The sequence below is a fragment of the Lepidochelys kempii genome, chromosome 19 (genome assembly GCF_965140285.1).
Source record: "Lepidochelys kempii isolate rLepKem1 chromosome 19, rLepKem1.hap1, whole genome shotgun sequence".
NCBI classification, from domain to species: domain Eukaryota; kingdom Metazoa; phylum Chordata; order Testudines; family Cheloniidae; genus Lepidochelys; species Lepidochelys kempii.
The window spans coordinates 5,811,282-5,831,973 of record NC_136398.1 but is presented as its reverse complement, the minus strand read 5'-3'; the positions used below and the strand labels follow the sequence as shown (position 1 = coordinate 5,831,973).

At 57.1% G+C, this 20,692-nt stretch overlaps 1 protein-coding gene across 1 annotated transcript in view; it reads left to right on the top strand.

The window, feature by feature from the left end:
* COL16A1 (collagen type XVI alpha 1 chain) overlaps positions 1 to 17,503 on the top strand; it is a 90,850-nt gene extending 73,347 nt beyond the window's left edge. The window contains exons 54-72 of the mRNA XM_073317249.2: positions 437 to 481; positions 738 to 791; positions 1,470 to 1,505; positions 2,369 to 2,431; positions 3,935 to 4,006; positions 5,389 to 5,442; positions 5,767 to 5,811; positions 6,443 to 6,487; positions 7,608 to 7,661; positions 8,211 to 8,264; positions 10,294 to 10,344; positions 10,940 to 11,029; positions 11,562 to 11,597; positions 13,719 to 13,763; positions 14,047 to 14,235; positions 14,464 to 14,530; positions 14,983 to 15,159; positions 15,506 to 15,583; positions 16,269 to 17,503. Of these exons, the coding sequence (XP_073173350.2) occupies positions 437 to 481; positions 738 to 791; positions 1,470 to 1,505; positions 2,369 to 2,431; positions 3,935 to 4,006; positions 5,389 to 5,442; positions 5,767 to 5,811; positions 6,443 to 6,487; positions 7,608 to 7,661; positions 8,211 to 8,264; positions 10,294 to 10,344; positions 10,940 to 11,029; positions 11,562 to 11,597; positions 13,719 to 13,763; positions 14,047 to 14,235; positions 14,464 to 14,530; positions 14,983 to 15,159; positions 15,506 to 15,583; positions 16,269 to 16,471 (1,458 nt within the window). The 3' untranslated portion in view covers positions 16,472 to 17,503. The remainder of the gene's footprint in view (positions 1 to 436; positions 482 to 737; positions 792 to 1,469; positions 1,506 to 2,368; positions 2,432 to 3,934; positions 4,007 to 5,388; positions 5,443 to 5,766; positions 5,812 to 6,442; positions 6,488 to 7,607; positions 7,662 to 8,210; positions 8,265 to 10,293; positions 10,345 to 10,939; positions 11,030 to 11,561; positions 11,598 to 13,718; positions 13,764 to 14,046; positions 14,236 to 14,463; positions 14,531 to 14,982; positions 15,160 to 15,505; positions 15,584 to 16,268) is intronic.
* The last annotated feature ends 3,189 nt before the right edge of the window (positions 17,504 to 20,692 follow it).

The window sequence follows — 20,692 nt, the reverse complement described above, 5'->3', positions numbered from 1 at the left end:
GCTGGGCGGGCGGCAGCCCAAGACACAATGGGCTATGTGGCCCTGTCGAGCCACAGGCCTGCACAACGTAAGTTCATCGCTCATCTCCCGGAATGGGTCCCTGGCTTTCCCTGGGGGGAAGCAAGGCAGCAGCAGGGGGTGGGAGCACTGGGGCCTGGATCCTGCTGGGGCATCTGGGTGCTACCCCGATAGAAATAATCCAGGTTAATGGTGCCGACACCACATCTCACCACGCAGCCTCATGGCTGCACCTGCAGGAGCTCACAGGATGCTGGGTCACTGGGACCCATCAAAGGGGCCAGAGCTGAGCCGAGCCGCCCTCCGGACCCTCAGCGAAAGCCAGGGCTGCTGCCAGCAGGCTCGCCGGTGATGCAGTAAGTATCCCCCTTCCCCCCGGGCAGCACAGCTGATTCCTGTTCCCTTGGTGTCTCCCCAGGGCCCCCCTGGTTCCAGTGGCGTCCCAGGTCCTACGGGGCCAGCGGTGAGTTCACAGCTAAGATCTGTCTGTTAAAACTGCTTTAAAGGGCCCTGTCCTGCCCCCATTGGAGCCTCTGGATTGCGCCCATGCTGGATCGGCACTTGGCTGAAGGGCAGGGAGGGAAGAGGGTGCTCGGGAATGTTGCGAAGGAAGAGGCACTGGATGTCTGGTTGGGCTGGTCCCAGCTCTCCTGTCTGTCTCGGGAGTAAGAGCGGCACAGAAATTACAGCCCTTCTGTTCTGTTCCGTCCCTGCACCAGGGTCCAAGAGGAGAGCGCGGAGCCCAGGGCAACTCTGGGGAGAAAGGAGATCAGGTGAGACCCTCCGGCTTCCTCCGCCCCTTCCCCTCCCTGGAGGGAGGACTCGTTGGCACTGTCCGCTCCAAAGCTTCTGGGAGGGAGATGTTGGCACGGCTGCCCCTGCTTTGTGGGCACTGCCCCTTGGAGTAGACCGGGGCTCCTCATTCCCCACCCCTCCTCAGCCCGGTTGGTTTCCTTGCCCTGTGATCTGGCTGTGGCTGAAGAAGCCCTGCACCAAAGCAAGTGGAGGAACCCCATGAGATGACCGCAAGGTGCCCAGATGGCGGCTAGGTTCCTAGGCCTGCAGCCTCGCTAAGCCACCAGGAGCTTTGAGACCATGCCGCTGCACGGAGCCTTGTTCCCAGGGCTCTCTGCACTAGCAGATCTCTGCTTTGGGGGAAGGCTGCAAGGCACCAGCTTGGCTGCCCACCCTGCCTGTCCAACAGCATGCACGGTGCTGCGGGCTCTGCTGTGAAGCAGATGCAGGATCCATTCCAAGAGGGAGTTGGATGGATGCTGCAAACGCTGCCCTGGGGACCCCAGATCCCACAGGGAATCAACCCCTCTACTCTGGAGGATCTCACACGGCAGCTGCCTCGGCCAGGGGGGCTGACTTTAGCTAGCCCCTTGGCTGGTCCCTTGAGCAAAGGCGCGCTGTAAACCAATGACTGTGATCTTTTGCTGTATTCACAGGGATTTCAGGGGCAACCAGGCTTCCCAGGGCCAGCCGTAAGTACATCCTGAGGGAAGTTTCAAGCACTGGGGGACACAGTTCATACATGTTTAGCCTGGCAGAGGAGACGGAGAAGAGGAGAGGTGTTCCCTTAAGAGGGGTTCACTTGCCACCCACTTGGGCAAAGGTGCTCATGGAGATCATGACAAGCTCAGGGAGCCGTAATAGAGCATTATGGGGGCGTGGTATGCAAATCATAAGGGTTGGAAAGCGGAGGGCGCTGAGCAGTGCTGGCTTTGCAGAGGCAGAGTGAGCGAGCAGGGGGATCCGTGGGGATTATTTCTTGGGCACACTTTATGAGACAATAAAGGCACCAAACTTTCTTTGTCTGATTATCAGGGGGATTGCAGGTTGCAGCCAGGAATCAAGCGGGGGTGGGGGGAGCTTTGTCTGTACATTTGTTAGGGGATGGAGCCTTGTTATCGGAGCTGAGAACAGGCAGGGCGGAAGCCCAGGGAGAGAGGCTCTTGGGCCAAAGGAGTTTTCTTCTGTCTTAAATTTCAATCATCACTAGCCCCGTCCACGGAAGGAGCAGAACTACCCTAGCTACCAGCGTGTTCAGTGACAGCTGCCAAGCAGAGTTAGCACAGACCGCGCCCTGGGCTAGCCGGGCTCAGCACGGCCGGCAGACACCGCACCTCTGGGAGCTGTGGATGCACCTTGTCAGCCCCCTCCCCCACACCCACTTACAGGGCCGTAGTAGGAATAGCGCCTGAGTGCACCAGAGGGGTCTGTAACAGACAGCTGGGGCTGGAGGCTCTTTCTGAGTCAGCCTCCCGCCTGGCTCATTTCATTACAGACCCTGCTGCAGGGCGACTTGAATAGCCCTTCAAAGAGTGCAAAACTCTTGTCGTTTTAGGGCCCTCCTGGTTTCCCAGGGAAAGCCGGACCGGCCGGGCTGCCAGGGCCCGCAGCAGAGAAGGTGAGTGCTGCAAGGCGGGCAGGCTGTGGTGCTGGACATCCCAAGAGCGAGGGGCTTCTCTTTGCCTCGTGATTGAAGGAGATCCTTGCCAGAGGGGGCATCGCAGGCCTGGAGAGAGGTGCCTGCCGCTGGCAGGGTTTGGGGCTCCGGGCTCCGCTCGGGCATGTTCTCAGACCGGAGGAGCTTTCCCTGCATTGCTGTGTCAGCGCGGGAGCTTTTGAGGAGTGCAGTCCAGTGTTTCCAAGCCGGCTGCGCTCCCACGGCTGGGCTGGTCCTGCAGGGCCTATACCGAGTGGATCCCATCCAGGGCCAGCGCTGGTCCCTCTCCAGGGGCCTGTTTCTAGATCCCTGTAATGAGCCCACCACTTCCGAAGAGGCACAAGCAGCTAGCGCCCACCCCCTCCCCGCAGCCTAGGCTGGGGGGAGAGAGCCCCTTTGTCATTCTCAGGGCTCTGTTGACACCTGCTGGCCACCGTGAGGAAGGCAGGCTCTCAAGGAGCCCAGGATGGAGCGGGGAATAGGCCAGATTCCATCTTCAGCGAGCCGCTTGGTTTCAGATACACAGTTTGGATCCAGGTGGCTGAGGTCATGGGATTGTGATTTTTGGCACAGCCCAGGAACAGCTCGGCGAGAAGCTCGTGTGAACTGCAAACCCTTCCAGGGCCAGGGGGCTTGGAATGGGGAAGGACGGTGTTTGGAGCAAAGGGAGTCTGAGCCGAGCACTGCTCAGCAGCCGGGCATGTGCTGGGAGGAGACTGGGGCCCTGCACACGTGTGATCTGGGCCATGCACTCTTGCCAAAGGGCTGCCTGGCAACTCCTCCCTGTGGTGCTGACCAGAAGCAGTGCTTGGCCACATTGGTTAGCGGGCCTTCCCCAGCCCCCCGTGAATGTTAGGTCTGCTCTCCGTACGCAATCTACCCCACTTTCTGGCTGATTGCCAGTGGTGGATCCATCATGGAAACATCCCCTGGGGACTGGGTGATGACTGAGTGTCCTGTGAGTGCCGACAGGTCCCAGCGACCTGGAGATCAGGAGCTGCCTGCCCAGCAGCACTGCTCCTTCCCCTATAGGGCCCAGGGAGGGGAGGAAGGAGAAACGGCAGCCTTTTAGCACACGGGTAAAATGCAGTGCATAGAGCGTGCAAAGCTGGGGCACATCTGCAGCATGCCCGGGGCACAGCTGGTGCCCTGCTGGCACACTCCAGGCACGCCTAGCTCATGCACCCATTCCTTAGCAAGAGGCAAGTGTTCCTCCTCGTGGGAACTGGCCTCGCCCAGCCGGCTAGCACCACTCCCAGGAGATTTGCCACTCAGCTTCCTTCACCCCTTGGATCACAGGGGGCAGAAACGTGTGGAGAGGGCAAGTGGAGAAGCTGAGAGCTAAGGGAAGTCTCTGGAGTACCCCTGGTGGTGACTATGGGGTCCTCTTCCATGGCTCTCTGTTCCAGTGCACTAGCATGGCAGAGGGCAGTGGGTTCATTGCTCTCCATATGACTTTTGCAGGGCAGTGAAGGGATGCGTGGCCCCACAGGGATGCCAGGGCCACTGGGGCCCCCAGGGCCTCCTGGAATACAGGTGAGTTTCCCAGCTCAATTCCTGACTGCATGGAAGGAGCGGGGAGGTCTCTATGTGGAGGGGTGGGAACAAGAGCTCAGGGGGTTCCAAGCCGTGGGGACACGGACTGCACAGGAAAGGAGGCCCCAGTATCATGGTGGCAGGAGCTGGTCAGTACAGTCCTTTGTGAGTGTGGACAAGATGCTCCATACAGAACCTGGCAGGTTGGTGGGTACCAGCAAATGGGACTTCCTCCCCCTCCATGGGAGACGAGAATCCAAGACTGACCCCACTGAGCTACGAAGCTGCCCTTGAGCCCAAACTGAGGGCTTCTCACCTCTCTGCATTTGTGCCTCGGGCCAGAGGGATCCTGCCCTGACGCCACGACGTAGCATCACCGACGCTATGTGACGGCACACACAGGCAATGCCGCGTGGCTGCTTGAATGTCTCGTTCCAAATGATCATCGGGGAAAGTCTCTTCAACACGTTTTATTTCATCCCATGGCCTGCTGTGTTGTCCTGGGCCATGGGAGAGGCGCCAGCAGCTTCCTGTTGAATCCAAAAGCATGGGACCAGAATCTTGGTGCTGGGTCTGAATAAGGCACGGGAGCCCCGGAGCCTATATTTCAAACACAGGGATGCGTGCTCGCGCAGGCAGAAGTTACTGGGTTTGATGCAGGACGGCTGGGTGAAATTCTCTGCCTTGTGCTATGCAGGCGATCAGACGAGATGGGTGTAATAGTCTCTTCTAGCCTTAAAATCTGTGAATCTGAAAATGGATTGGCCTTGGTTGGAACCAGGGAGATAAGTGCCTGGGTGGGGGTGGAATAGATATTGGATCACCACTATCCGCCCAATGGTCCCCCTTCCTGTTCACTGCCCATCCTGTTCCCACACTTGCTGTGTGTAATGCACCGATTAGCGGGCCCATGTACTGCTGCTCGTTGCTGGCTGGGATGTCCAGCCTACTCCAGGGGTGGCTGTGCTGCCCTCTTGCATCTGGATATAAGCACGAACGCAACTGCAGCTCCCGGAGGTTGGCGGAAGTCTGGTTAGGGCTCAGACGGTCGTGAGTTCCATCCCTGCCCATGTGGTCTTGGTGGGTGGAACAGCTAGTGACTGAAGTCCTGGGTGGTCAATGGGACTCTGACAGCTGAAAGGTCATTGCTTGGATGTTCCAGGGTTACAATCCAGATGGCGAGGGAAGGATACAGCTGCCATGCTGAGCACCAATTCCCAGCCCCTCGGGGAGCTGACGTGTTCCCATATAGTGGCATTGTCTCAGTAGTAGTGTCCCACACCTGAGATCAGCCAGTCAGGGCATTGAGCAGGGTGGTGTGAGTGAACAGGCCTCTCATGACTTCTCTCATTCTCGGTCTTGCTTTCCCTGTGATGCCCCAGGGCCCAGCCGGCTTGGAAGGACTGGATGGGAAGGACGGGAAGCCAGGGATGCGGGTAAGAAACGGGACGGGGTTTTGTACCTATTTTCTCACAGTTCTGGTCAGAACTGGGCCCCGGCTGGCGTGAAGGGTTCACTGACCTTCTGCTGAGCATGGGCCGAGGCTCGTACCAGAAGCCCAAACAGGGTGAGCTTGGCCTGCATCCCAAGCTGTTGGCCAGCTCGGAGGGGGAGTAGAGGTAGAGGCTATTCTCCCCCTTCTCAGAAAGGAGGGAGCTGCGTCCCACTCCTGGGGTTCCTCTCCCAGGCAGGATGTCAAATACACCTGAAACTTCTTGCCACAGCGACCCTAATTCTGTGTCCATTGCCTCCTTCCTTAGGGCGACCCGGGTCCTTCAGGGCCCCCAGGGATGATGGGGATTCCGGTAAGTCATAGCTGGATTCCTGAATAGCTCCCTGGTGCATGGCACCAGGCGTCCCCAGTCAGGGGATGTTCGGGTCTTTCTTTGCCAGACTCTCACCCTTACCCCATGCCCCTATCCCACCACCACCTCCCGTGCAGCTGACTGCCGGGCAATGGGCCTGCTAAGAGTCCTGACAAAGATTCAGACGGTGAGTGCTTAACTGGTAGCTGGGCTTTCCTTGAGTTCCTCCCAAAATGCAGCTCTGGCCCTCTCCCTGGGAGACAGCACCCCACTGCTGGGAGGGTGGGGGAGCCATGCCTTGTCAGTGGGGGTTGCATTGAATTTCAGAGGGAGGGGAGATAGATGATTGTTGAAGAGGAAGGAGAAGCGCTGGACTCCAGAGCTGGCGAAAGTGTCCCCATCTCCACCAGCAGCCAGAGATAATTCGTCAGGAGCTTGAGAGCTGCGTGCCCTTGGCCTGCTCTGGGGGCTCCCGGTGGGTTTGTTGTAGTATGGAGAGCTCCTTGGCTGCTGGCATGGGTAGGTGTCACCGTGCCCAAGGGAGGGAGGCCGGGGGGCTGCAAAGAGCCTGCCGGGAAGGCCCTGCTCACCTGATGCTAGAGAATAATTTTTCTCTTCTTTTCCCCGCCAGGGCTTCAAGGGGAAACCTGGCCACCCGGGTCTCCCAGGCCAGAAGGTGAGCTGGTTTGCTGCCATTGTTACAGCCTCAGGGAATCCGCAGAGGGCACCTGGCTGCTGCTGCTTTGTGGAATCTCCCCTTTGAGATCACTGCGGGCAGGGGCTCGCTGGAAGTGACATTCACCAGGCCCAAGCCCTGTGTAAACCCTTTGGGGGAAATTCTAGCCCCACTGGAGCCAGTTGCCAACTCTCACTGAGTTCACTAGGGCCAGCTTTCCCCCTTAGGGGGGATGTGGCACATCACCTCGTGCTGGGCCCACCGCATGGGGTGAATGTCACCCTGTGTAGAGCCAGAGGCTTTATCTGCCTGGTTAGGATCTGGGGGGACTTGAGGAGCTGTGGGAGGGCCATGCAGTGTTTTTGCTGTTTGAAACTCCCTGCTCTGGTTGGCTGCCATGGCCCCACCCCCAGGGCCCCTCGGCATATTCAGCACCCCATCATTCTCCGACACTGTCATTCAGAGCTAGGGCACCCCAGGAGTCTCTCACCCACCCCGACTGGTTCAGAGAGCAGGCCACAGCGCCCACCAGCACTCAGCATTCATCCGCTGCAAGCCCACTCCAAAGGGACCGAGCCAACCTAAGGGCAGCCTGGCAGTTCCAGGGACGGAAATGAACCATCCTGACTTGCAGCAGTGCCAGGGCTGGGAGTGATGTACTTGTGACATACAGTCGTAGCAGTGGCTTCCTCTTATGGTCAAGCCAGGCCATTCCCCACCAAGGTGGAACCTTTTCATCACTGGGTGCCTACGTGGGATTGTTCAGTCAGATGGCGGCAGAGGCTGGGTACCTCCTGGGCTGCCTGTTTTTAAAGGGGCTGGAAAATGTTATGATCCCAGTGGGCCATGTCCCCAGCTGGAATAAGCTGGTGAGGATCCATTGAAGTCACTGTTGGCAGCGACGCAAGCTAAGAGGATGTGATGGTCATTGACCATGGCACTGCCCGTGTGGCTGGCATGTGTAATGGGAGGCTGTCACGTTCCTCTGCACAGTGGGAGGCAGGATGCCAGCTTGGCTGGCCCAGTGACCGGATCTGGTGTGACAAACCCCATGTAGCCCAGACTCCCTGCTCCCTAGCTCTCTGCCTACACGCTCCATGCCATGTGTTCTTCTTTCCAGGGTGACTGTGGCAAACCCGGACCCCCCGGAAGCACGGGCCGGCCAGGGGCAGAGGTGAGTCAGTGCAGCGCAGAAGGACGAGGTGTTTAATGCTCAGTGCACCGTGTGCGGCTCCCGGCAGGGACCCACGACCAGCGACACTGGATGGGAGGTCCAGCCACGAGTGTGCTTCTGCTCGCTGACCCCTTGTCCCAAGTCCCTTCCCCCTTGTGGGGTCCTAGAGCTCAAGCTCCAGCCCTAGCCCAATTCAGCAGCCCCAGAGCCCGAGTTAGCTGACACAAGCCAGCCGTGGGGGTTTAACCGCAGTAGACACTCCCTGAGCGACTCGCAGGGGAACTTCAGCAGCCCTGTTGCCATAGGGCCGGGCTCTCAATGGGGCAAATGAGTGCAACTCTGGTGAAATCAATGGTGCTACCTTGGGTTACAGCCGCTGAGGATCTGGCCTGGAACGCTGAAGTACAGAGCATGCAAACACACTCCCAGATTCTCGGGAAGGGGCCCAGTTCCCACTGGCGGTTCTCATGCTCTTGCGTACAGGTCAGCTGTGGGGGAGGGTGTACGGGCTGCGACGGCATCAGGATATAATGGCTCTGTCTTTTGCAGGGGGAACCTGGTCCGATGGGACCCCAAGGCAGACAGGGACCTCCGGGCCATTTAGTAAGTTGAATTTTTGCTCTGGTTGAGAAGAGGTGAAAACATCCCAATTGCACTGTTTTAATCTGGCACCGATGGGGGAAAACACAGCGCTGTGTGAGCTCACTCCAGCCCCAGCCTTTCCCAGCAGGAGGCGCCGTAGGGGCTGATGCAGGAGCACTGGCTGTAGGGGAACTCTCACCAATGCCAGTCCCAGCAGCAAGCACTTCAAGGGGGTTGGTTGGGGGAAGTCTCAGCTACTGCAGGCCCAGCCTCTCCCAGCAGGAGGTGCTGTAAGGGATGATGCTATTTTACTTGTGTCACGGAGTCCCCGGGCGATGCTCTGGAACTGCTCCCCATGAAGCCAGTCAGGACTCTGGGGAAGTCTCCTCTCTAGGAGCAGCCGGTCTTCAGGACACACAGATCACACAGCTTCCACCTTCCTGGGTCTGACCTGGGAGCATTCAGCCTCCTCTGCCCCTCCGTGCGCTTCCCACAGCGAGTCCGCCCAGGCGGGGCTCCTGGGGAAGCCAAAGGGTCCTGCCCCCCAACTTCGCAGTCAGACGTGACTCTCAGCCAGCCAGTAAAACAGAAGGTTTATTAGATGACAGGAACATGGTCTAAAACAGAGCTTACAGGTGCAGAGAACAGGACCCCCCTCAGCTGGGTCCATTTTGGGGGGCAGTGAGCCAGACAACCATGTCTGCACTTCACTCCATGTCCCAGCCAGCCCCAAACTGAAACTCCCTCCAGCCCCACCTCCTCTGGGCTTTGTCCCTTTCCCGGGCCAGGAGGTCACCTGATTCCTTTGTTCTCCAACCCTTTAGCTCTCACCTTGCAGGGGGGAAGTGCCCAGGCCATCAGTTGCCAGGAAGCAGGGTGTCGGCCATTGTCTGTGTCCAGACCCCTGCACACACCTGCCCTCTAGGGCTCTGCAATGATCATACACCCTTACCCCACCACCTAGATACTTAAGAACTGCATAGGGGAAACTGAGGCACCCCCTGTCACGGAGTCCCTGGGCGATGCTCTGGAACTGCTCCCCATGAAGCCAGTCAGAACTCTGGGGAAGTCTCCTCTCTAGGAGCAGACTGTCTTCAGGACACAAAGCTCACACAGCTTCCACCTTCCTGGGTCTGACCTCGGAGCATTCAGCATCCTCTGCCCCTCCGTGCGCTTCCCACAGCGAGTCCACTCAGGTGGGGTTCCTGGGGAAGCCAGAGAGTCCTGCCCCCCAACTTCGCAGTCAGACGTGACTCTCAGCCAGCCAGTAAAACAGAGGTTTATTAAACGACAGGAACATGGTCTAAAACAGAGCTTGTAGGTGCAGAGAATAGGACCCCTCAGCTGAGTCCATTTTGGGAGGCAGTGAGCCAGACAACCACGTCTGCCCTTCACTCCATGTCCCAGCCAGCCCCAAACTGAAACTCCCTCCAGCCCCTCCTCCCCTGGGCTTTGTTCCTTTCCTGGGCCAGGAGGTCACCTGATTCCTTTGTTCTCCAACACTTTTGCTCTCACCTTGCAGGGGGGAAGGGCCCAGGCCATCAGTTGCCAGGAAACAGGGTGTTGGCCATTCTCTGTGTCCAGACCCCTGCACACACCTGCCCTCTAGGGCTCTGCAATGATCATACACCCTTATCCCACCACCTAGATACTTAAGAACTGCATCGGGGAAACTGAGGCACCCCCACACTATTCAGAGGAAACATTAAGAACAGTCCCACTTCGTCACAACTTGCTCCTAAATTAAATGACTAGCGGGCAAGGCTGCTCGATGGGACAGTGTCCAGAAGTCTGGTGGGAGGTGCCATGGCTGTTCTGGCCACGGCGCTCTTACCCCCTGTCCTGTTCAATCTCCCATTGCTTTCTCCAGTTTAAAGAAGCGAGCTGACGGGTATAGTGGACACTGCACAGGGCCCTGCCGTGGCAGCACTGCTCCTGGCTCCCTGGGCGGGTAGGAGCCGATTGGCCTTTTTCTAGGGCTGGCTTCGGCTCCTGCCTCCAGGGTAATTGTTACTCTGTTAAATGTCCTAAATTTCTTCTCACTCGTTAGGGTCCCCCAGGAAGCCCAGGCCAGCCGGGCCCAGCCGGAATCACAGGAATGGTAAGTGCTGCCCCAGGGGCCTCTCCTTTGGCACAGATCTGTAGGAACATGTTTAGTCTCCTGCAGCCTCGTTCTTCCCAGAGTTGGTCAGATGGGGAGAGCAGACCCCACCCTGAGGTTCTCGCCCTGGCCTTGTTAGTAGCTTCGTTCTGCCAACATCATAAGAAATGTTCCCAAATGCCACCGTCACCCAGCCAGAGGCTGTGCATGTCCAGCCTTGCAGCACCAGCTGAACTGCCTTTGCCAAGCAACGTTGGCGGGCTGGTGGCACGCAAAGCCGTGCCATGCCAGGGCCATGCTCGGAAGTGAACATGGCTGATGGACTTGGGAGGTCGGCTGGGATCTGATTCAGGATCCAGTTCTCCAGCCTTGGTTGGATTAGGGGCCAGGCGAGGTGATGTAGGCCCCAGTTTCCAATTAGGGCATCCACATTTGAGAACCGGCTCAGCGGTCGAGCTCCCGTACCTTGCCCGTTCTTATCACGAATGCAAGTTTGAGTGCCCGGGTCCACACCTGGGCACCTATTGATGGCTTCGTTCTCACTCTCAAAATAACGTCTGAAACCAGCGCTCTCTCCTTTTTCCCCATTCTCCAGGGACTGAAGGGCGAGAGGGGATCTCCAGGGGAAAGAGGTCTCGCAGGGATGCCCGGGCAACCTGGGACCCCAGGCCACCCTGGACCACCTGTGAGTGCTGCATGTCAGCGGAGACGTGACACGGAATAGGGCAATGCTAGAGCCTGGAGCGCACAATGTCCGTGGGGGTAGGGGAGAGGCGGGGGAGAGCCCCCGTTGGAACTGCACTGTGGGCAGGGACAGAGAACAAAGCACACCAGCATGTTCTGAGGTTGCCAGGTTCCTCTCTATGGTGCCAGGTTTGCCAATTATGGCATGCCAGTCTGGGCTCTGCCAGGCTTAGCCCATCCATCCTTCGCTGGGTGCGGTGTGGATTCGGCAAAATCCATCCATCCATACGACAGCACGTGTGTGCTTGGCACTCGCTGGGCACTGCCTCTGCAGGGGCTGCCCTGGTGACCTTCCTGTTGGGTGTTGTGAAGTCTTTACTCCCAATGTGCGGTGCGAACCCTCAGAGAGTGCTGACGGGGTCTGAGCCCGAGATGCGTTCTCAGCCTCCCTTTCCTTGGGAGCGTGGGCGTGCGCGCGGGGTGGAGCATGGAGGGCTCTGGGACGTTTCATGTTTCTGTCTTTGGTTTGCCAGGGCGAGATGGGCGCGGACGGAGCAGCTGGGAAAGAGGTATTGTGATGCTGGCCATGATGGCTCCCCCCCTCGCGCGCTTTCTGTCCCACAGCAGTGAGTGCGGCAGGTCCACACTGCGCTCTCTGCCCTGTACTTCTCCCAGCCCATTATTGCAACAGGATCGTGTTTGCAGTCGGTGCCGCTGCTGAGACAAGACACCCGGCACTTACTCCGGCAAAATTCCCCTGGGCATCAGCGACGTCTTGCCCAGCAGTGCTGAGTGCGCCATAGTGCCCAGCTGAGGATAAATAACTACAGCCTAGGAGGCAATGCTCAGGCCTGGCTTTCCTTCGACCCCGGACTGCACCAACACGACATCTCAAGCGGCTTTTGTGATCTAGAGCTGGACCCCTAGCGGGAAGAGGCTCCCCAACCCACAAAGTTTCCTACACTGCCCACTCCCTGCCACCAGGGGCAGCGTCCCATCCCAGGTTTCCTGGAAGGTGGGACTTCCTGGTTTGCCATCAGAGTGGAGGAAGTGACAGTTCCTTAGTGTCACCCCGCGCGGCGATATCTTAGGAGGGGTATACCAGCGACATAAGTAAGCGGGGGCCTGAGCATGCCTGTCTTACTCTGTGAGCTCTGGCAGAATCTCCAGAATAGAGGCCAGTGCCTGGAGGATAGCAGGCAATGTACGAATGGATGATACTAAACTGGGAGGAGTGGTAGATACGCTGGAGGGCAGGGATAGGATACAGAGGGACCTAGACAAATTGGAGGATTGGGCCAAAAGAAATCTGATGAGGTTCAATAAGGAGAAGTGCAGGGTCCTGCACTTAGGACAGAAGAACCCAATGCACCGCTACAGACTAGGGACCGAATGGCTCAGCAGCAGTTCTGCGGAAAAGGACCTAGGGGTGACAGTGGACAAGAAGCTGGATATGAGTCAACAGTGTGCCCTTGTTGCCAAGAAGGCCAATGGCATTTTGGGATGTATAAGTAGGGGCATAGCGAGCAGATCGAGGGACGTGATCGTCCCCCTCTATTCGACGTTGGTGAGGCCTCATCTGGAGTACTGTGTCCAGTTTTGGGCCCCACACTACAAGAAGGATGTGGATAAATTGGAGAGAGTCCAGCGAAGGGCAACAAAAATGATTAGGGGTCTGGAACACATGACTTATGAGGAGAGGCTGAGGGAACTGGGATTGTTTAGTCTGCAGAAGAGAAGAATGAGAGGGGATTTGATAGCTGCTTTCAACTACCTGAGAGGTGGTTCCAGAGAGGATGGTTCTAGACTATTCTCAGTGGTAGAAGAGGACAGGACAAGGAATAATGGTCTCAAGTTGCAATGGGGGAGGTTTAGGTTGGATACTAGGAAAAACTTTTTCACTAGGAGGGTGGTGAAACACTGGAATGCGTTACCTAGGGAGGTGGTAGAATCTCCTTCCTTAGAAGTTTTTAAGTTCAGGCTTGACAAAGCCCTGGCTGGGATGATTTAATTGGGGATTGGTCCTGCTTTGAGCAGGGGGTTGGACTAGATGACCTCCTGAGGTCCCTTCCAACCCTGATATTCTATGATTCTATGAACAAGCATGTGTTCGTATCCCACAAGGTGTTGGCAGGGGCTAAACTCCCTGCTTCCACGTTCCTGCTTCCTGCACCCAGGCAGGGTTGGTCTAACGAGGCAGGGATCCAGACAGGGCCTCAGCCAGTTTCATAAAGGAGGTTCTTTGGCATGAGAGGAGGAGAGAGCTGAAAGCTGAGCACGAGCTCAACCACAAGATATGGGCTTGATGCTGGAGTGACTGGGTGGGATCTGTGGCCTGTGCTATGCAGGAGGTCAGACTAGAGGATCACAGTGGTCACTTCTGGCCCTAACATCTTGGACTCAGACATGGCATCCAGCTGCCCAAAAGGCGGCAAAGCTCCCGACCCGAATGGATGGGCCAGATCGGCTGCAGCCATTCGGAACTCCTCTTTGTTTAGCTTTAAGCTTCCTGATCCTCAGAGCCTGTGAGAGAGAGAGCACTCCCCAGCCATTCCTGTCTCTCCGGTATACCACCTTCCCACAGGCTGAGACCCTGGCACCAAGACGGCCAGGGGCCACCAGCCCTAGGTCTAGAAATCATTTCAGAGCAGAACTTCCCGTGACCACTGCTCCATTCTGCCTCCTCCTAGGGCCCACCAGGGAAGCCTGGACCGTCAGGACCGGCTGGCCAGAAGGTAAGAGCAGGTCGGCTTTGCTCCGTGATGCTGAGCCTAGTGCTCTGGACAGCTGCTACGCTGGGGCCATGTTCCTGAGCAGAGGGGGCTGTGGAGGCGGATGTTCCCCCAGCTGCAGGCCTGCTGCCTGGGATCCCCAGAGGAGCCAGCCCATGTTCAGATTGCCCGGAGAGCTGCTGTGCTGTAGAGAGAAGCCCGTCTCTTGTCCGGGTGGGGAAAGGTGATGAGGAACTGGAGAGATATCTGCCTCTGACAGTGTCTGGCTTCTTCCTGTGTATTCCAGGGTGAAGCTGGCACTGCAGGGGAGAGAGGGCATCCTGGTGAGAAAGGGAGAGCTGGCATGCCTGGAGGACCAGGGAAAAGTGGCTCCATGGGCCCTGTGGGACCACGTGGCTCTCCAGGAGAGAGAGGCCACCCGGGCTCCCCAGGACCTGCCGGCAGCCCGGGGACGCCAGGACTCCCAGGCACAATGGTAAGGGGGGAGAAGGGGTAAGTGCCTGCTGCTTGGGTGGGGGGGGTTCTCCCAGAACAAAGCAGCCTGAACAAGGGTTCACAATCTGGCTCTGAGCATCAGGACTCCTGGGTTCTATTCCTAGCTCCCCTACTGACTCACTGTGTGGCCACAGGCGAGGCGTGTCATCCTGTTGCCTTTTCCCAGGTTGAGTTTTGCTTTGTGGTTTTTCCCGTCCCCTCTCTCTAGGGAGACATGGTGAATTACGATGAAATCAAGCGGTTCATCCGGCAAGAGCTGAACAAAATGTTTGACGGTAAGCGGGGTGGTGGGAACTGGAGGCTGGAGGGCTGGACCAAGCTGCAAGTGACGGCTTAGTGCTTGGCACATCCAGTCTGAAAGAGCTACACCAGTCTCTGGATCCACGTGTCCAAATCCTGGAAGGGTTAGCGCTGTCCTTCATCCAAGGAGATCAAAGTACCACTACCTAGTGTAGGGTGTGCCAAGTTAAGAGCCGAGGATGTGTGTGTGAATTACATCGCAGAGCCCGGTTTGGCCCAGGCTCCTGGACATCCCTCCAGCAACGTGCTGTGTCCTCTGAGCCAGTTGTCACTTCCTGAGCTGGCGTTTCCTGTGCACTTCTAGACCCCGCACGGTCTTCAGATAAGCCCCCACCATGGTGGGCTTCCTACACCCCTGATAGCAAGAGTTTGGGGTTGATAACTCCTGACTGGCACAGTCATTGGCTCCCCGTGTGTCTCTCTGCAGAGAGGATGGCATACTATGCCTCCAGGATGCAGTTCCCAGTGGAGATGGCTGCCTCCCCAGGACGACCAGGTCACCCTGGTAAAGATGGAGCGCCAGGGCGGCCAGGGCCTCCTGGGTCCCCTGGGTTACCAGGACAGATCGGGAGAGAAGGGCGGCAAGGTGTGCCAGGCATGAGAGGTAGGTCTTCTTCTGGAAGCTCTTTATTTGCATCTTCTCTTCCCTGATGTTTCTGCTGAGTTTCAGAAATGGCCACCAGGGTCAGGAGATGTTTAGTGGCGTGGTGGCCGCAGCTGGAATTCACTGCTGCGGGATTGCAAAGCAGGTTAAGGGAACTCCAGAGCCACTGGCCTAAGGGGGCTCCTGCCAGCCCATGGGTGTGAGTCACGCCTTCTCTTTCCACTGGTGGCCTTGCAAGTGCTCACTGTCTTGCTCAGCCCCGTGGAATCATCCTTTCCTCCCTCTCTGTTGCTTACGCGCATTGGGCTCTGTGAGTGGGGTTTCTTACTGTGCTCTCGCATTCCAGGTGAGCCAGGCACCAAAGGAGAAAAGGGAGAGAAAGGCATTGGCCTTGCAGGAGAAAGCGGTCCACCGGGGGCGCCTGGTAAGACCCCTGCACTTGTCACAACCAGGACCCAATTTGTTCTGCATTTTTAAGGTCAACTCGTTAGCCCTTCCTGCTTCAGGGACCCAGAGGGCGATAGGTGCCTGGTGCTTCAGGGTGAAATCTCCTCCTGGTTCAGCTTCTCCCAACAATGTGAGACAGACTGAGGGTCTCAGACCAAAGCCTTTCCATCCAAACCCTCTGAACTGTGGTGGGTCAGCTTTAACGGAGTCATAGAGTTTAGGGCCAGAACGGATCACCAGATCCTCTAGTCTGACCTGGATCTCACAGGCCACCAGCACTGAACCCAACAACTGAAATCAGACCAACATGTCACCGCCCACAGGAGACGTAGCTGTTATGTGCCACAGGCAGAGAATGGGAGGGACCAAGGTGCCCCGGTGCCCGAAGCCCCCACAATGGCAGGGAAATGAGTAAGTGAGATAGACCCAGATAATCCTGGCCAGTAACCCACACCCACATACTGCAAAGGAGGGCAAAATAAACCCCCAAGGTCACTGCCAGTCTGACCTGGAGAAAATTCCTTCCTGACCATGCATATAGCGATCAGTTAGACCCTGAGCACGTGAGCAAGAACCAGCCGGTCAAGCATCTGGGTTTGGCTTTGCACAAACAGCCTTCTCAGCTCCTCTCTTCCCTCCCCTTTCTTGTTTCTCCTCTTCAGGTCCACAAGGGCCACCAGGATATGGCAAGTTGGGTCCGCCTGGACCTATGGGACAGCAAGGCATCCCAGGTATTCCTGGACCACCAGGAGCTACAGGGCAGCCTGGAAAGACCGGGCATTGTAACCCTTCAGATTGCTTCAGCATGATGCCCCTTGAGCAGCCTATGTACGAGCCCAAAAACATGAAAGGACCCTTAGGCTGAGCGGACCTGTAGGGCATTTTCACAAAGGACTCCATTGGGAATGACCAAAGCTCAGCCCTCGCGACTGGTCGTGAATGATGTTTTTATTGCTGTTAATATTTTTTTCTTTCAATTTCCAGTGGGGTTAAGTCTCTCATGACGGCATTTGTGTGTGTGTGTGTGAGCGTGTGTGTGAGCGTCTCTTCTTGTGTTTGTAAAGGGAATTGGACACTGCTAGCTGGGGTCAGCCAAAATCCATTTCATGATGGTGTCTCCGCTTATCATTGCCTTGGCCAAGTCCACACCTTCCTGTGTCTTCTCTAGCTTCTTCTGTCTTTTTAATGATTAGTCTTTCAATACCTGGTCATCGCCAGCACTTTGGGCACTGGGGCCGAAAAAGGGGGCAAGGCGAGGGAAGGAAGGGTATTTTTAACTATCACACTCCTGAGCAGCCTCAGGTGTTACGGGGTGGGAACTTCGGGCAAGATTCCAGATCCCACCTCCATCATTTGTGAAATACATATCCCCGTTCACACAGTTGAGACAACTCTCTCTCTGCCCCCACGTGCCTTTCGTGTGTGTTGCAGCACGTGCTCTGCTGCTCCCTTCATTTGTAACATGCCAGCATCACACGTGCCGTCGGCCACCTCCTTGTCCTGGTGCCAATGTAGCTCTTGAATTAGAGAGGGCTCCTGCACAAAATCTTGGCCCTCAGCATAGAGCCATTGTAGGGAAAAACAAGACCAAGCAAGCTGGATCACCAAGACGTTTTTCAGCACCTGCAGCAGGCCTGTGTTTATCTTCGCATAGACGTAAAGCAGAGCACTCTGCACTCGTGCTGGCCTTTTCATTTTTGTTTGGTGGAAAAACAAGTGTCTAACCTACACATCAAGCCTGGGTTGCTAAGTGCTAGACTGGTTTCCAAATATTAAATACAACATCTGAGCATTCAGTTACCACTTTTCGGCTCTGTATGCAAAAGGGAGGGCTGCTTTCCTCCCTGAAGCAGGTTGAATCTGGTGAGCAAACAAACAGAAAATAATAAAACATTCCTGCCCAAGCTCTGTCTGCATCTTTTTAAGCGAATATATATATAAATCTTGAGCACTTCTGTCTATCACCCTTGGGACAGTAACAGCTGAACTTCTACCGGTTTGTCCTTCCCCCAGCCATAGATGAAACGAGCCCCAGAGTATGTACTAAAAATGGATGGAGCTCAAAAGGTTGGAAGACAGCCCAACAGTGTGTATTCTCAATGGAATATCTGGCATCTGGACCAGGAACCCGTGTACTGATATATTCCCTTCCTTTTAGTATTTGTCATCTCTTAAGGATGTAAGAAAATCATTTGTACCATCCATCAGCTGTTTTGTCTGTCATGAATAAGAAGTCAGGCCCAGATCCTCAAAAGTACGCAGGCTCCTAACTAACAGCCATTGATTTCACCAACAGAGCTAAATGCTGTTTCATATAGCAACATACCATGGTTTCAAGAAGCAACGGCTTTTCCCCTAAGAACCAGGCTATAACCTAACCCCAGCAGAGTTGTCGAGGATAGTTTTATAAACTAGTAACAATGGAGAACACAAGAGTCCCAGGACCCCCTGGTCAGGAAGACTGGGGGAGCCAAACCGGTCCCAGCAGCAGCTGTGTGTATAAGTTTGCAACCATAGCGTGGGCAAGACCGTAAGGGGAAGTTCCTCCAACTCCTCATGAAGGATACACGGTTACAGTTGGTCCTTGCTGTCATCTGTTACTATCCATCCCCCAGAATAGCCCAAACTTCTGCCCAGCAGCATCCATTGAGCTGCTAAACCAGAATACAAACAGGTAACAAGCACATCGGAAGAGTGGGTCTTAGGAACTCCATTAGCCAGACTGCTGTCTCCAGTGGAAAGAGCTCAGAGCCTGCATATTTACTGTTCCATAAGGTGGGGTGAAAAAAACAAGGTTAAGTATTGATGTGCTTGAGTAAACGAGCAGCCCCGAGCCCAGCAGAATTCCCATCACTCGTGTTCGCAGGAACAGGAGCAATTTCCTGAGGCAGAGTATTTAAAATTGAACCCAGCGTGTCTCTCTCAGCCGCTGCCTTCCGAATGTCAACTGCTCATTTCTTACGTGTCCGGGAGACCGTGTCTTCGTGTCACTAATGGGCTTGATAAACAGCACGTAAATTGGCTCCTCGCACCACTTCAAATAGGGAAGGCCAGAGCTGCAAAATAACGGTCTCTTTGCGTTTCCCTTAGTTGAAGCCGCAGCCTGCGCTCAGCTCCCCAGCTCAAATGTAGACTTCTGGGTTTGATCTAGTTCTAATAGGCATTCATCATTTCTAAGCAACCAGCTTGGAAGCAGTGGTGCCCTTTGGCATAAGTCAGTGGGCATGGCTGGAAAAGGGAGGGGGGTTAGTGCGGAAGCTTACACATCTCTCTAGGTATCTCAGAGCAGTGACAGCCCGTGGGGTATTGCCCTATCACTGAGCTAGGAGTGAGAGCCAGCAACTTATTTAATCAAAACAGTATCTATCGCAATCTGCCGAGGGCTGGCAGCCTGCTGAAAGACGCTCATCCTTCCCCATGGAGGAGGGAAATGGCTTTAAGGCCAACCCTCAGAATCACAGCTGTTAGAAATGGAGATGATCCCTCAGATCCTCCAGTCTCTGCTTGAGGCTAACGGGATGGTTTGTTCCCTGCAGTACGCTGGCTCTCAGGCCTTAGCCCTCTCCCCAGCCTGCGACTGGGATTATTTAGCACCCCGCTAAGGAACTCTGCCCAGCCGCAGGCCAGTCCCAGAATGAGGAGGAGAAGCTGGGATCGGCTGCTGCCAGAGGGAGCGAGGGTGTAAGAGCAGCAGAGCCCGGAGTGGGGCGGGGGGGAACTGGAGAGGAGGGAACACACGGAATGGAGATGCCCTCCCAGCTTGAGCCATCCTTGCCCCCCACCCTTCCGACCCAGCACTAGGCCCCTTGCCCCCATTAACTCAGAGAGGAGGGAGGATCCCTGCAGTAACCCATGGGTTTGGGGGCAAGGGCCTGGGCCAGGCAGGACAGAGCATGGGGCAAACACTAAGGGGCAGGGGTTGGGGAAGAGGAGACAGGGGGCGGGGCAGACAGGCACAGGGTCAGGGCCATGGCGCCAGAGACAGGGGGCGGGACAGAGGGGCACCTAGAGGCAGGGCCATGGGGCCAGAGACAGGCGGCGGGGCAGAGGGGCACCTAGAGGCAGGGCCATGGGGCCAGAGACAGGGGGCAGGACAGAAGGGCAGGGCCATGGGGCCAGAGACAGAGGGCGGGACAGAAGGGCAGGGCCATGGGGCCAGAGACAGGGGGCGGGACAGAGGGGCACAAGGGCAGGGCCATGGGGCCAGAGACAGGGGGCGGGGCAGAGGGGCACAAGGGCAGAGCCATGGGGCCAGAGACAGGGGGCGGGGCAGGGAGCACAAGGGCAGAGCCATGGGGCCAGAGTCAGGGGGTGGGGCATAGGGGCAGGGCCATGGCGCTAGAGACAGGGGGCGGGACAGAGGGGCACCTAGAGGCAGGACCATGGGGCCAGAGACAGGGGGCGGGACAGAGAGGCACAAGGGTAGGGCCATGGGGCCAGAGACAGGGGACGGGGCACAGGGGCAGGGCCATGGGGCCAGAGACAGGGGACGGGGCACAGGGGCAGGGCCATGAGGCCAGAGACAGGGGTCGGGACAGAGGGGCACAAGGGCAGGGCCATGGGGCCAGAGACAGGGGTCGGGACAGAGGGGCACAAGGGCAGGGCCATGGGGCCAGAGACAGGGGACGGGACAGAGAGGCACAAGGGTAGGGCCATGGGGCCAGAGACAGGGGACGGGGCACAGGGGCAGGGCCATGAGGCCAGAGACAGGGGTCGGGACAGAGGGGCACAAAGGCAGGGCCATGGGGCCAGAGACAGGGGGCGGGGCACAGGGGCAGGGCCATGGGGCCAGAGTTAGGGGGTGGGACACAGGGGTGGGGCCATGGGGCCAGAGTCAGGGGACGGGGCACAGGGGCAGGGGGTGGAGCCATGGGGGCCAGAGTCAGGGGACGGGGCAGAGGGGCACAAGGGCAGAGCCATGGGGCCAGAGTCAGGGGATGGGGCATAAGGGCAGGGCCATGGGGCCAGAGTCAGGGGATGGGGCATAAGGGCAGGGCCATGGGGCCAGAGTCAGGGGGCGGGGCACAGGGGCAGGGCCATGGGGCCAGAGACAGGGGACGGGGCACAGGGGCAGGGCCATGAGGCC